The sequence below is a fragment of the Vipera berus genome (genome assembly GCF_964194415.1).
Source record: "Vipera berus genome assembly, chromosome: Z".
NCBI classification, from domain to species: domain Eukaryota; kingdom Metazoa; phylum Chordata; class Lepidosauria; order Squamata; family Viperidae; genus Vipera; species Vipera berus.
In genome coordinates, this window is record NC_138205.1 from 120,918,531 (window position 1) to 120,933,174 (window position 14,644).

Sequence of the window (14,644 nt, forward strand, 5' to 3'; positions counted from 1 at the left end):
ATCGGCCGATCTCGCGCTCCTGCAATCTCTCTCGCTCCGTTTCAGCTTCCCTTGCTACAAGAGAAAGCAGGCTGAAACGGAGCGAGGGAGATTGCAGGAGCGCGAAATTGGCATTTCTCAGCACGTGTCGATTTGTGCTCCTGGCAATCTCCCTTGTTTTCCACTTGCGGAGGTTGGGGCTGGCCATACGGATCACCTTCGGACCATAAGACGCACCCTCATTTCCCCCCCACTTTTTTGGGGAAAAAAGTACGTCTTATGGTCTGAAAAGTATGGTAATTGAATCTGGTTTCCCCACTAACTTTGCTTGTCAGAAGGTTGAAAAAGGCAATCACATGACCCTTGAACAACGTGACATTATAAATATGAATCGGTTGCCAAGTATCCAAATGTAAATCACATGACCCTGGGGATGCTGCAACGGTCATAAGTATGAAAAATGGTCATAAGTCACTTTTTTCAGTGCTGTTGTAACTTTGAACAGTCACTAAGCGAATTGTTGTAAGTCGAGGACTACCTGTACTTTATCATTTTTTTCCTTTTTTTTTTTGGTCACGCTTTTGACACCTTGCTGGGCGACTGGTGGTACTCGGACATTACCTTATCCTAAATGTGGTACAATGGGTGAAAAGGTTGAAAAGCCCTGCTCTAAGTCTTTCCTCATTTGTTAATGGAAGCGATGATGGTTCTTAACACCACTGTTGAGTTTACGCTGTTAAACATTACCGTATTTTGCTTTATTTTAATAAATATTTTAGTATACCGGTACTATTTGGTTCAGAATATTTTTTTTCTTGTTTTCCTGCTCTAAAAACTGGGTGCGTCTTATGCTCCAAAAAATACGGTAACAATCATGTTACTAATTTAATTTCTCTCTCTCCCCCTCTCTCTTTCTCTCTCCCTCTCTCCCTCTTTCTCCCTCCCTCTTTCTCTCCCTCCCTCTTTCTCTCTCCCTCTCTCTTTCTCTCTCTTTCCCTCTCTCTCTTTCTCTTTCTTTCTCTCTCCCTTTATTTCCCTTCCTCTTTCTCCTCTCTCCCTATTTCCCTCCCTCTTTCTTTCTCCTTCTCTCTCTCCCTCTTTCTCTCTCTCCCTTTCTCTCCCTCTCTCTATTTCTCTCTCTCCCTCCCTCTCTCCCATTGTCCCTTCCTTCTTTCCTTCCTTTCTTCCTTCCCTCCCTCTTTGTCCTTTCCTCCTTCCCTCCCTCCCTCCCATTGTCATTTCCTTCCTTCCTTCCAAATCCATTTTTACCAAGAAACCTGATGCTCACTTAACTCTTCTGGGGCTGGCGGGCCGAACGGGGACTGGCCTCCCCCTCTCCGTTCTAGAGCGGCACTCGTGGAGGCAGCCCTGCGGCCGGCTTTCTCTTGCAGAAAGCAAGCTGAAACCGAGGAAGAATGCAGAAGCACAAGATTGGCGTTTCTGAGCAAACGCTGATTCACGGTTCTGGCAATCTCGATCGTTCGCTTTCAGCTTGCTTTCTGCAAGCAAGCGGGATGCGCAGGAGGCGAGATCGGCGTTTCTCAGCAAATGCCGATTCGCGGTTCTGGCAATCTCGCTCATCCCGGAGCCTCCGCTGCCGGAAGCCTGGGGTACCACATCTTTGGACCATAAGATGCACCCTCATTTTTCCCCACTTTTGGGGGGGGGGGAAAAGTGCGTCTTATGGTCCGAAAAATATGGTAAATGTGAGCCAGATTTATAAGCATCTTATCAATTACTTTTTCTAATGTGTTAAAGACCTTCTTGTTTGTTGGCACCTTCTAAGATTGCCTGAAAGATTTTAGTTTCTTTGTTTGTCTAAGTTATAGAGTCATTTTTCTCACAAGCAAGTGACTCTGGGCAACCTATAACAAAACAAACAATAAATATCTTAAACCACTATCATGAAACAAATATTAAAAACATTAAGCATTAACATTCTGATACGAGTTCAATAATTTCTCACTCAGTTTTGATTCAAAGTTGCATTCTTTCTAAATAGATACTTCAGGGTCTGTGGGCATTGAAATACGCTAATATTTTGCCCTTGTTTTAAGTCCTGATGAGTCCTGATGTGTCCATTTACTTAGTGGGTCAAGGTTCGTCCCATTTTTGCTGTAAGGAATCCAGAGGAGCATTGTGGTGAGAGTTGGTATAATTATCATATTGGAGGAAAATTATGTAAACAGGCCCCTAAATTTGTGTGTTATATTTGTTGGGGCATTTGATGGTGCTGTTGGAGCAAAAGCTGATGTATCTGCTGCCAGGAACGACTTCCCATCATTCGGTGCGCTCACACAGGGAGGGCCTCCTCAGGGTGCTGTCGGCTAGACAATGTCAGCTGGCGACCCCCAGGGGGAGGGCCTTCTCTGTGGGAGCGCCTGCCCTGTGGAATCAACTTCCCCTTGAGCTCCAGATGGCCCCGGATGTCCGGTCCTTTCGTCGCGGCCTCAAAACATTTCTTTTCCATCAGGCTGACCTGGACTGACAATAGGGATTTTTAAAAATGTTTTAAATATTTTATCACTGAGGCTTTAATTTAATTTTTTTTAACATTTGTGTTATTGTCTTTTATTGTTGTTAGCCGCCCTGAGTCCTTCGGGAGATAGGGTGGAATATAAGTCCCAAAAATAAATAAATAAATAAAATAAAATAAATAGACCTCTAGGTTTCTTGCAGGTGTGGAGGTTTGTATTATTTGCTATTACTCTTCTAGGATGCTAGAAGGATGTTACTAAAACACTGTGTCATCTAAGAGTGATGCATGGACTGATGAAAGAATAAATCTAATTTTAACTACTATAGTACTTCCCCATTTCATTCTTTTTTTGGCCAAGTGACTCTATCAGCCTTGCATTCTGAATGAGCAAATACTCTTGATGCTACTCATGATGAAGAGCTTAAAGTTTAGTTGATAATGTAATTGTTGTATTCTTATTCATTAATATTAAAAGTAAAGCTCTTTTGCTTCTCCCCTTTTGCACAGTATGGAAAACAATCACTTTTTAAATGGTGAGAATGTTAATGAAATAAAAGGCAAGCAGTCGGGCTTTGTATGTAAAAGGTCTGTAGTCATATCTTGGATCTGCACATTGATTTAGCTGCAAATAGTTCACAGCCATTATGCACTCAGTGGATAAAGTGTTCTGCTTCAGTCTGTGTCCAAATGGTAGATCATATTTCATGTAAACTGTGTTGCAAAGACTTAAGCCAATCCATATGGACCTGAAGGTCATTAATTAATTGTTTGGGTACAACCAACTAATTTTTTCCCTTTTTGTCTTGTTTACTTTGTTAGATGTGTAGCCTAAACTAGCACAGTATTAAATTAAAAGGGGGGGGGGAAAGCAGGAAATTAAAAAAATATTTATTTACTTACTTACTTATTTTTCCTATTTCTTAACTGCCCATCTCCCTTAGAGAGGGGCTCTGGGTGGTGTACAATATAATCAATATATAATAATGTATAAAATTCATATTAAACATTTTAACCTTAAACAAATTAACATTTTGCTGCGATGGTGGTTGTATAACATACACAAGACAGTTAAAGGTACATTTTAATTGGGGTTTTAAGTATACAGGGTCAATTTAATATTTTTAATTTGGTTTTTTTTAACTTTTGTATGGTGGATTTTTTAATTTCCTGTAAACCGCCCTGAGTCCTCAGGGAATAGGGCGGTATATAAATGTAACTAAATAAATAAATAACTAAATAAATAAATTTTAGCCAAGCTGCAGTGGGTTACAGTGTTGCTATAATTTAGAGAAAAAATGAATTCTTAAACTTTTTGTTGTCCTGAAATTGTTTTTTAATAGTAATGTAGCAATGGATTGTGTATATAGAGTACAACAATACAGTGTTTTCTTATATTTCTCAGTTTTGTGGGAAACTGTGAAATTGATTTGGAGATCAAGAGATACTTCTGTAGAGCTGGAGTGAAAAGTATACAGGTAAATTTCTTTTTCTCCTATCCATTATACCTTGTTACCAGTTCATATTTCCATAAATGCACCTCTAGTCAGTCCCAAGCTACAATTGAAATGATATAGTTTTTATTCTGTTTAACATTATTCAAGTTCAGATTTATTGCAAAACCTTCTGCATAATATATAATAATCTTTAATTCATGGTTAATGCTGTGTACTCTGTTTCTCTGAAGGTTAGACCTACTCTGAAAATAAGCCCTGGCTTGATTTTGGGGGGGGGGGGTGGGCCTAATACAGGGATAGGCAACCTCAGCTCTTTTATGACTCATGGACTTCAACTCCCAGAATTCCTGAGTCAGTTATGCTGACTCAGGAATTCTGAGAGTTGAAGTCCATGAGTCATAAAAGAGCCGAGGTTGCCTACCCCTGGCCTAATACAAGCCCTACCCCAAAAATAAGGCCTAGTTTTAGGGTGAGGCATACACCTAAAAATCAAGCTAGGGCAGGGGTGGGGGAGTGGAGCTGCCCCACATGCTCCACACCCACTTACCAGGCAGTCATGCCTCTTCTTGCCAGCCCATTTCTGCGGTGTCTTCTGCAGCCAGGCCTGCATTTCTCAGTCACAGGCCTTTCCGGAAGGTCACTGTAGCCGAGAATTGAGCTATGGATTGAATCTTTGATCATGGCTGTTTCCGCTTTTTCTTTTAGATTCATGGCACAATGAGAGTTATATTGGAACCTCTGCTTGGCGATATGCCCTTAATTGGAGCGCTATCTTTATTTTTCCTTAGGAAACCAGTAAGTGGAAAATTTCTATATTTCTTTTTCCCCCCTTGTAACTGTTTTAGCATAATATGAGAATAGAATGGAAAAGAATTCTTTATTGACCAGAGTTCTTTATTGTGTGTGTGTGATTGGACACACGGGGAATTTGTTCCAATGCATAAGCTCATGTTGTACATATAAACAGCAGGTATTAGATCATGGGCCATAATTATAGTTGCAGTCATTAATCATAAGTTATAAACAACAATTGATAAATCATAAGAAACCAATAGGAGAAGATAGTAGGAAAGATGAGATGAGAAAAGATGAGAGATGAGACACTGCTGTGTGGGAATTAAGTGTTCAGCAGAGTGATGGCCAGGGGGAAAAAAGCTTTCTTTATGTCTGGTTATTTTGGCATGCCATGCTTTATAGCAGCGTCCTGAGGGGAGAAGTTAAAATAGATTATGTCCAGGATGTTAAAGATCTGTAGATATTTTCTTAGCCCTCTTTCTGGTTCATGCACTATACAGTTCCTCAATGGAATGCAGGCTGGTTGAGATTGTTTTTTTCTGCAGTCCTAACTATCTGTTGAAGTCTGTACCTGTCCTGTTTGGCTGCTGTGCCAAACCAGACAGTTACATTGGTACACATGACAAACTCAGTAATTCCTCTGTAGAACTGTATCATCAGATCCTTGGGCAATCTGAACTTTGTGTTGACTCAGGAAGAACACTCTTGTGTTGTGCCTTTTTAATGATGGCTCCAATGTTAGGCATCCGTTTCAACTCCTGGGAGATTATAGAACCCAAAAACTTGAAGTTATCTACTGTTGATACTGCGTTGTCTAATATTGTAAGAGGTATTAGAATAGGAGAGCTTCTTCTAAAATCTGTTATCATCTCTACAGTTTTAAGAGTGTTCAGCTCCAGATTGTTCCACTTGCACAACAGGGCTATAAGCAGATTGATCATTGTCTCAAAAGAGACCAATGACTTGTGGATCATCTACAAACTTCAGTACTTCAACAGAGAAATCCTTCAAGATGCAGTCATTGGTATATAGAGAGAAGAGTAATGAAGAGAACACACAGCCCGGGGGGGGGGACTTCTGTGCTAACTGAATGGGTATTTGATGTAATTTTCCCCTAGCTTCATCTGCTGCTTCCTATTTATTAGCTTATGATCCGTCTACAATGTGGTCAGGTACAGCTAGCTGAGTCAGTTTAGAGAGGAGGATTTCAGGAATGATGGTGTTAAATGCTGAGCTGAAATCTACAAAAAAAGGATCTCACTTAGATCTTTGGGGATTCAAGAAGTAGTGCATTGCCAGATCGTCAGCATCATGTGCCAATCTGTTTGCATGGCAGGCAAACTGCAAGGGGTCTAGCAGCAGATCCGTGATAGCTTTCAGGTGGGCAGCACTGATCTTTTGAAGGTTTTCATAACTGTGGATGTCAGAGCCACCAGTCGGTAGTCATTGAACTCCTTTGATGGAGGGTTTCTTGGGCCCCGGAATGATAATAGAGCATTTGAAGCAAGAAGGGATATAATCCCCTCTCCAGTGTTTTATTAAAGATGCAGGTAAAGATGGGAGCCAATTGATCAACACAGACTTTCAAGCAAGAGGGAGTTACCCTGTCTGGCCCTGGTGCTTTTCCACTTTTTTATTTGTGAAATAGACCTCACACATCTTTTTCTGTGATCAACAGAGGTGGGTGGTCCAGAGGGATGGAGCTGGGTGGAGGAGACTTAGCTGTTGCTGATGTGTCTGAGATAGAGTAGCAATAGTTGACAGTAGTTGACAATGGTTCCTCTCAAACCTACAGAAAAACACATTTAGATCAACTGCTAGTTTCCGACTCTCTCTCACAAGGGAGGAAGGTCTGCTGTAGCCAGTGATAATATTGTAAGATTTCGAAGAACTGCTGATAATTGACAAGTGCTTGGTTCCTCTTACAATCACCAACCGTGGTATTGCACCCAGAGCTAGAAATCTGGCTTACATATCTCTCAATAATTTGTAATCTGGGGTTTGTAAATTATTTCTGGTGTGTGCTTATTAGAGCACTGAAAAGTTGGAGTCTATTTTTAAGGCAATATAAAGTCTTAAAATATAGATTAAAACGTTTACTCAGTAATAATAAACCAGAATTTGGTTAAAATATCCTTTAGACAACTGTCATTCTGGACAAGCTTTATAAGTATCAAGGCAGCTATAATGTCCGCAGCCAGAACAGCCCCCATATTAATATTGTAGGTTTCCAGGATCACAGTCCTAAAGTTTTCCAGTGTACTACCATTAAAATGAAGTTAATGTTTATAATTTGCAACAGAGCAATACAATAATCTAAAATATTTAATAGAATAGAATTCTTACATGTCCTTCCTCCGGAGTTACAAGCAGATGTTTTATTACAGCCGTTTTCTATCACTTGGATCGTCAGTGGCTACAGCAAGAGAAAAATCACTATTTTGTCCAGAGGGAGAAATGTTGGGTTAGTTGGCATCTAGTAATGTTTCTTCTCATATTTTCCAGGCCAAAGTAACATTTGGCAATAATTCAGTGCACTCTTTACTCAGTGTCTGTTGCTGGCTGCGATGACTATATATGGTAGCAATGCCTGAATTAAAAGTTCTGAACATACTTGTTTAATGAATTTGCTTATGTCTTTGTGGTTTGTGAGCCAAAGTTTTTGTCAGGCATCCTTAGCCTTGTATTTCTTATAAAAATCAATCATTGTGGTAAAGTAACAGAAGATGGTATGAATGTTAATGCTTATTAAAATATCTTTAGCAAACATGAAGTGATTTAGAAAACAATCATCACATTTTTGTTATAACTTTTCTTCCACTAAAGGTTTCAAGCAAACTGCACGTATCTGTGCAGTTTAAGCTAGTAGACTTTGAGAATTCTTTATTTAGTTCACATTGGTAAATAAGCTTGATTTTGCAAACTGCAAATTCTCTTTCAAGCTTGGGCTAATTTGAAGGTATAATGAACAAGGCTTTATTGTGAAAACAGTTTAAACTTTGCAAATTATTGGTAAAGCTTGTACATGCCAGTGGACCCACTGATTTCCATTGGGACCTAATATACACCTTGCCTCCATCTATTTGCATTCAAAAAACCCTTTTAATTAAAATAAAAAGGCAAGTTGGCATGTCATAAAACGGAGTGTCAGCCATCAACATATCTTTGTTGTCAGCGCTGCCTCTGCGTTTCATATTCTTTGTACATAAAATGCTGAGTTGTTATACTACGTGCCTGTGTGTGTTTATGTTTATGTCTGTTTATTGCAAGTATACCACCTTGTTCAGAAAAAAAGACAAAAGATAAACAGGAAGTAGAGAATATCCCTTAAGAATGGTTGAAACCATTCATTCCTTAGAATTTTCTGCAGCTATTTTGCAATATTGTTCACAATATCTTCTCAAAATACTAAATGGGCCTACTAACTGAAACAAAGGATAAAGCCCTGATTTAGGCCTAAATCTACATCTACATCTGGCCTGTATGCATTCAGATTACTAGTGGAATTGCATATATCTGTCTGCTTTAATGCATGTAAATATTCTCTGGACATCAATTAGCAGATTAGGTTAAAATCCAATCTATGGTATGTAATTTTTTTTATTTGATCTATGAGATATTGTATTTTCTGCATTAAATGTATGATTCAGATATTGGTTCTACAGTTAGTAGACTGTTTATGAAATAGTCTACCTTTCCTAATTAATTAATAAATACATGCTTGGGGTAGTCTATTGTTCCCATATGAATTTAAATTCTTCAGTTGGAGAAAGTCCATGAATTTCAATTTATGTCACTGAAAAAAGTTTCGATGTCTGGGGAAAAGGGAACATTTTTTCCTCTCTCTGCAACACTCTGATGGGGCATATTGTACATCTGCAGTCTGGAAGTCAATGAAAATGTTAAGCTTCTGAAAAGGAAAACTCTGGACGAGTCAATACAGGTTAACAGGCTAACATAGAAATGCATTAAAGTAATCAAGAAACACATGGAGCACATGTTGGGCACTTGGCAACTGGCTTACATTTATATCTGTTTGCAGTGTCCTGCAGTCACATGACTACAATTTATGATGTTTTACTCCAAAAATGGACAATGAGCCGTGGTGAATGAATGAATGAACCTTTATTATCAAAGTACAACATGTGTACAGTGAGATTGGCTGAGCCTCCCTTCGTGCCCCCTCCACAACACACAGTGACAACAAACTCACCATCTGGTTACACCATGTGAGCTAATTGCACAATACACTGGCCTCGCAAGTCAACCATACATAGTTATTTCTCGTTCAGGAGCCTGACAGCCCATGGATAGAAGCTGTTCTTCAGCCTGTTGGTGTGGCTGGCTATATTTCTATATCTCCTACCCGATGGTAGGAGAGTAAAGAGGTACCGACCAGGGTGTGAGTCGTCCCTGAGAATTTTCCTCTCTCTTCCAAGGCAGCGAGCCCTGGCGATGTCATCCAGTGGTGTCAGGCGACAGCCCACAGTGTCTTGTGCTGTGCTCACAATGGTTAGAACGCAGTACTGCAGGCTACTTCTGCTGACTGCCAGCTGCCTACAGCTCAGCAGTTCGATTTTCACTGGCTCAAGGTTGACTTATCCTTCCATCCTTTTGAGGTCATTGAGGACCCAGATAGCTGGGGGCAATATGCTGAGTGTAAACCGTGGTATATAAGTCAAAGTGCTATTGCCATAAGAAAAAAAGTTTACCATAAAACTATCACAGTTCCATTACAACAGCCACAGTTGCTTAACAACCACCTCAAAAGAGATCATGAAAATATGTACTGTCACATGGTGACCTGCATTATAATTATGACAACTTAGAACTATAATGATCAGGCTCCTCATTTCCATGCACAAGTATGGAAAGCAGCATAAGCCATTTTGCTGTAAATTCTGAAGCATGATTTTCTGCATTAATGCTGTAACGCCAGGTGAATAAATGTGTTGTTCTAAAGCAATCTTCTCCAACCTGGAAAAGGGATTGCGTGGGATGCAGTTTCCATAATTCTTAGCATGGCCAAATCTGGTACTGCTTTGGTGGTTAACTGGTTTTCCATGATCACATAATCAAAACTCGGGCACTTTTCTTTATGAGAATTGCACTGTCCTGGGGTCATGTGTTCCCCATTTGTAACCTTCCCCGCTGACTTCCGACAAGCAAAGTCAGTGGGTAAAACCAGATTTGCTTAATATGATTCCCTTAACAACTGCAGTGATTGGTTTAGCAAGTGTGGCAAAAAGTTTTTAAAATGGGGCAAAATCATGGAAATGTTGGTAAGAACTACCTGCTGTGGAACAAATATTAAATATATTTTGAGTTACTGAAGCAGTAGGCGTGAGCTTAAATGGACTCCAGAAGATGGTAGAGGACAGGAAAGCCTGGAGGAACGTTGTCCATAGGGTCGCGATGGGTCGGACACGACTTCGCAACTAACAACAAAAGAAATTTTATTTCATTGCTTTTAAATTATCATATGCTGGATAGTCATAAATTGAGATTATATGACTCAGTCTTGTTCTGGTAAACACACAAACATTACTTTAAAGTTTTCCAATCTTTGACAATCTCAAAAATGTGAACGTTAAGTTTCATAATTCCTGCAATTCTATTATTTAAGGAATTAATAATTGTTTCATTACTTTGGTACTATAATGTTTACACACCTGTTTTCATTTCTCTAGTTTGTACTGTTGTAAGCTGTCCAGATTAGTCCCTTGGCAAGATGGGCAGCAGATAAATTTAACAAATAAATAATTAAATACATTCTGGAGCTTGAATTTCAGGCTTCTTGAAGTTGCAAAGGCTGGAGAGCACTTCTTTAAAAGCTCGCTACACTGATTGCTCTTGTTTAAGGATATTGTTTCTAACCAATATAAAAAGTTTAAAAATTTTCTCAGTTTTAGAATTTTAGCTGAAATTCTTCTGACCATCGGTTATCCTGTGTCTTAAGATGTGGTTTCTCTGAGCAATATTTTAATATTATTTTTATATATTTCCAGCTTTTGGAAATTAACTGGACAGGACTGACCAACCTTCTGGATATTCCAGGACTCAAGTAAGCTGAAACTGAATAAATTTATTTCTGTTGTACAACTTAATATGCATACGTGTTCATCAGATTTTGCAGAAAGTTACAGGCATGTCTTCCATCTGTACTCTGTTGTGAAAAAAACCCCATGCTATATGCTGGTAGTCATCAGTTTATGATCATTTGTTCAGCATCTGTTCAAAGTTACAATGGTGCTGAACAGATGGTGGTTATGACCAGTCCTAAGTATTCTGGCAGTTCCAGAATCTTTGCAGTCATGTGATCTGGGCGCTGGACAACTGACTTGCATTTACAACGTTAATATGTTATTGTTTGCAACCTTGTCTGCCAGTTTCCAGAAAGTCAAGTAGGGGAACTTGCTATGCCTCCCTTACGTTCACGCCACAATCTGCAATTCCAGCTTCTGTATAATACTGTCCTGTGATATCACTGGAAAGATAGAAGTTGAGTTTGAGTTTGGAGTAGGGTTAATATTAACCCTTGGCATATTATGGTCAGACAAGTATAGTATCTGATTTTAACTTGGAACAAAAATGAAAGCCTGCAGTTTGTAAAATGGTTAAATAGTGCAATATACAGGTGGTTCTCAACTTACAACCACAGTAGAGCCCAACATTTCACATGAGTTTTGCCCCATTTTACGACTTTCCTTGCCACAGTTGTTAAGTGAACCACGGCAATTGTTACTTCAGTAATGTGGTTGTTAAGTGATTTTGGTTTCCCCATTGACTTTGCTTATTAGAAGGTTGCAAAAGGGCTTCACATTTGCAGGACACTGCAAATGTTATAAATAACATTTAAATAAATGTTTAAATTCAAGTGTCTGAATTTTGATCACATGACTGTGGCAATGCTGCAACGGTCATAAGTGTGAAAAATGGCCATAAGTCACTTTATCCAGTGCTGTTGTAACTTTGAACAATTACTAAATAAATTGTTGTAAGTTGAGGACTACTTGTACAGGATTGTGAATGGAATTCTTAATTGACTTAGACAATTTACAAGCTAAAGTCTAATGGATAGGTTGGGTTTTAGTTTTAGTTGAAAATAGTTTTAGTTTTAGTTTTAGCTGAAATATTTTTTAGTTGAAAAATATTTATTGGAGAAAGGTTTATATAATTATCAGTAACAACATTAGGTTTCTATACTGTTCAGTTTTCTGGGTGAATCAACATCTGCTGTCATCTTTAAAAACATTTTTTTATGCATGAAAAGCTGTTTTCATTCTAGCTGTCAAGTGCTAGTTGGGTCTTGCTTTCAAAGAAAAACAGTAAGTCATTCCAGCTTTCATTGCTGTCAAATGATTTTCAGACCTGAAGTGGAAAATATTTGAGGTTAAGTGATGAAGCCATTCTATACAATTGATATGTACATTTCCACATACCTTAACACAATCAGCTGCATTTAGTGATTGCCGTATGTTGCATTTATTTAATTAGGTTTAAATATTTCAGTTTCATCTTCTGCTTTTATCTGATCATTGATAGTACACTAGTGATTTTTTTTTTAAAAAAACAGGTTAAGCTTCCTAAATAAAAGTATAGCAACAATTTCATTGCTAATTCTGATGGTATATTTATAGGATTGTATTTTTTATTGTTTTTGTAGTCATCTGCATATATATAAGGTCAGTGACAAATTCCATACTTATTTGTGAAAATGTTTCTCATGATGACATATAATACAGGCAGTCCTCAACTTACAATTGCCCGTTTAGTGACTGTTTTAAGTTACAGTGGCATTGAAAAAATGACATGACCACTCCTCACTTTTTTGACTGTCATAGTATCCCAAGAGTCACATGAACAAAATTCAGGCACTTGGCTACCGGTATATATTTATGATGGTTACAGCATCCAAGGGTCATGTCATCATCATTTGCAACCTTCTCTGCCAGGCTTTCCAACAAGCAAAGTCAATTAGGAAGCTAGAATTGCTTAAGGACCATGTGCTTCACTTAACAGCTGCAGTGATTCATTCAACCATGTCCAAAGAGGACATAAAATTGGTGTGACTTGTTTTAACAAACAGTCTTGCTTAACAGTGGAAATTCAGGTCCCAATTGTGGTTGTAAGTTGAGGACCACCTATACCAGGGGTAGGCAACCTTGGCTCTTTTATGACTCATGGACTTCAACTCCCAGAATTCCTGAGCCAGCCATTCTGAGGGAAAAGGAAGAGGTTACCAAGCTGAGCCATGCTGGCTCAGGAATTCTGGGAGTTGAAGTCCACGAGTCATAAAAGAGCCAAGGTTGCCTACTCCTACCTATACAGAATGGTAGTGAGATAGGACACATCCTTGACATACTCTTTTTTTTTTTTTTTTTTTTTTATTGAAAAGTTTTAAAAATACAGTTTTCCTTTAAAAAACCCCCTTCCCCCTCCCTACCTCCCCTCCCTACCTCCCCCCTTCCCCCCCTCCCCCCCTCCCTCCTCCCCCCCCCACCTCCCCCTAACCCCCCTCCCCCCCCCCGGACTTCCCAGAGCTAAATACAAGGTATATATATATAAAAAGGCAATCATAAACAACCATATACTAACAACTATAAATTCTAAAATCCATCACTCTCTAACTTATATAGGATCAAACAAAACTTAGCATTATTAAATATATATAGAAGACAAAATAAAAAAAGAAAAAAGAAAACGAAAGAAGACTTATTCAAATGCTAGATAAAACTTCTTGACCCTATACTTATTCTGGATAAACTCAATCCATTTTCTCCATTCCATAATATAATGTTCTTGCGAGTAATCTTTCAAATAGGCCGAAATCTTCGCCATCTCTGCCAAGTCGGAAACCTTTAAAATCCACTCTTGTATAGTCGGCAGTTCCTCTTTCTTCCAATATTGACCTATCAAAAGTCTTGCTGCCGTAACTAAATTCAGCATCAACTTAGAGTCCACAACTGTAGCGTCAACAATTATTCCCAACAAAAAAAATTGCGGACAAAACTTTATCCTCCGTTTAAAAATCTTCTGCATATTCCACCAGACTTTTATCCAAAAAGCCTTGACCTTTTTACATGTCCACCATATGTGAAAATATGTTGCCTCTTCATCACCACACCTCCAACATTTAGGCTGATAATTCGGATACATACTTGCAAGCTTTTTAGGATCTAGATGCCATCTATAAAACATTTTGTAAAAGTTCTCTCTTAAACTTTGAGCTTGAGTGAATTTTACATTCCTCACCCAGATCTTTTCCCACGTGTCCATTGTAATAACTTCCTGAATGTTTTGGGCCCATTTTATCATACAATCCTTAACAAGCTCTGTTTCTGAATCGATCTCTATCAATGCAAGATATATCCGTTTAATATGTGCTGGTCCTTGATTTCTAATTTGCTTTATCAAATTTTCATCAGTCGTTGCAAATCCATTTTTTTGGTCTTCTTTCCACCTGGCCTGTAACTGAATATATTGAAACCAAGTCTGAACAACCTTCTCTTCTCGCAAGAAACTATATGATTTCAAGCACCAAATATTCCTTTCCAAACTTAAAATTTCCTTGTAAGTAGTCTCATCATGTTTGAAACCAGCATGTATATTTTCTATTGCGTGTTTTGGGATTGCCCACAATGGTATCTTGCTGCTTAACTTATGTCTATACTTCTTCCAAACTCTCAGCAATGCCTGTCTTAAAATATGCATCCTAAACACAGTATCTACCTTCTTATCATACAACAAATATGCATGCCAGCCAAACAACAGATCATGGCCCTCAAGATTTAATAACCTCGATTGTGTCAAATTAATCCAATCACTTATTCCTACTAGTGCAGCAGCTTCATAATATAATTTAAAATTAGGCATTTTAAGGCCACCTCTCTCACGAGTATCCTGCATAATCTTAAGTTTAACTCGTGGCTTTTTC

At 38.6% G+C, this 14,644-nt stretch overlaps 1 protein-coding gene across 2 annotated transcripts in view; it reads left to right on the top strand.

Annotated features, from left to right (window-relative positions):
• The window catches only part of ESYT2 (extended synaptotagmin 2), a 79,181-nt gene that overhangs the window by 29,390 nt on the left and 35,147 nt on the right, over positions 1–14,644 (top strand). For both annotated transcript variants that reach the window (XM_081344458.1, XM_081344459.1), the window contains exons 5-7: positions 3,861–3,933; positions 4,618–4,707; positions 10,716–10,771. In XM_081344458.1, the coding sequence (XP_081200584.1) occupies positions 3,861–3,933; positions 4,618–4,707; positions 10,716–10,771 (219 nt within the window). The remainder of the gene's footprint in view (positions 1–3,860; positions 3,934–4,617; positions 4,708–10,715; positions 10,772–14,644) is intronic.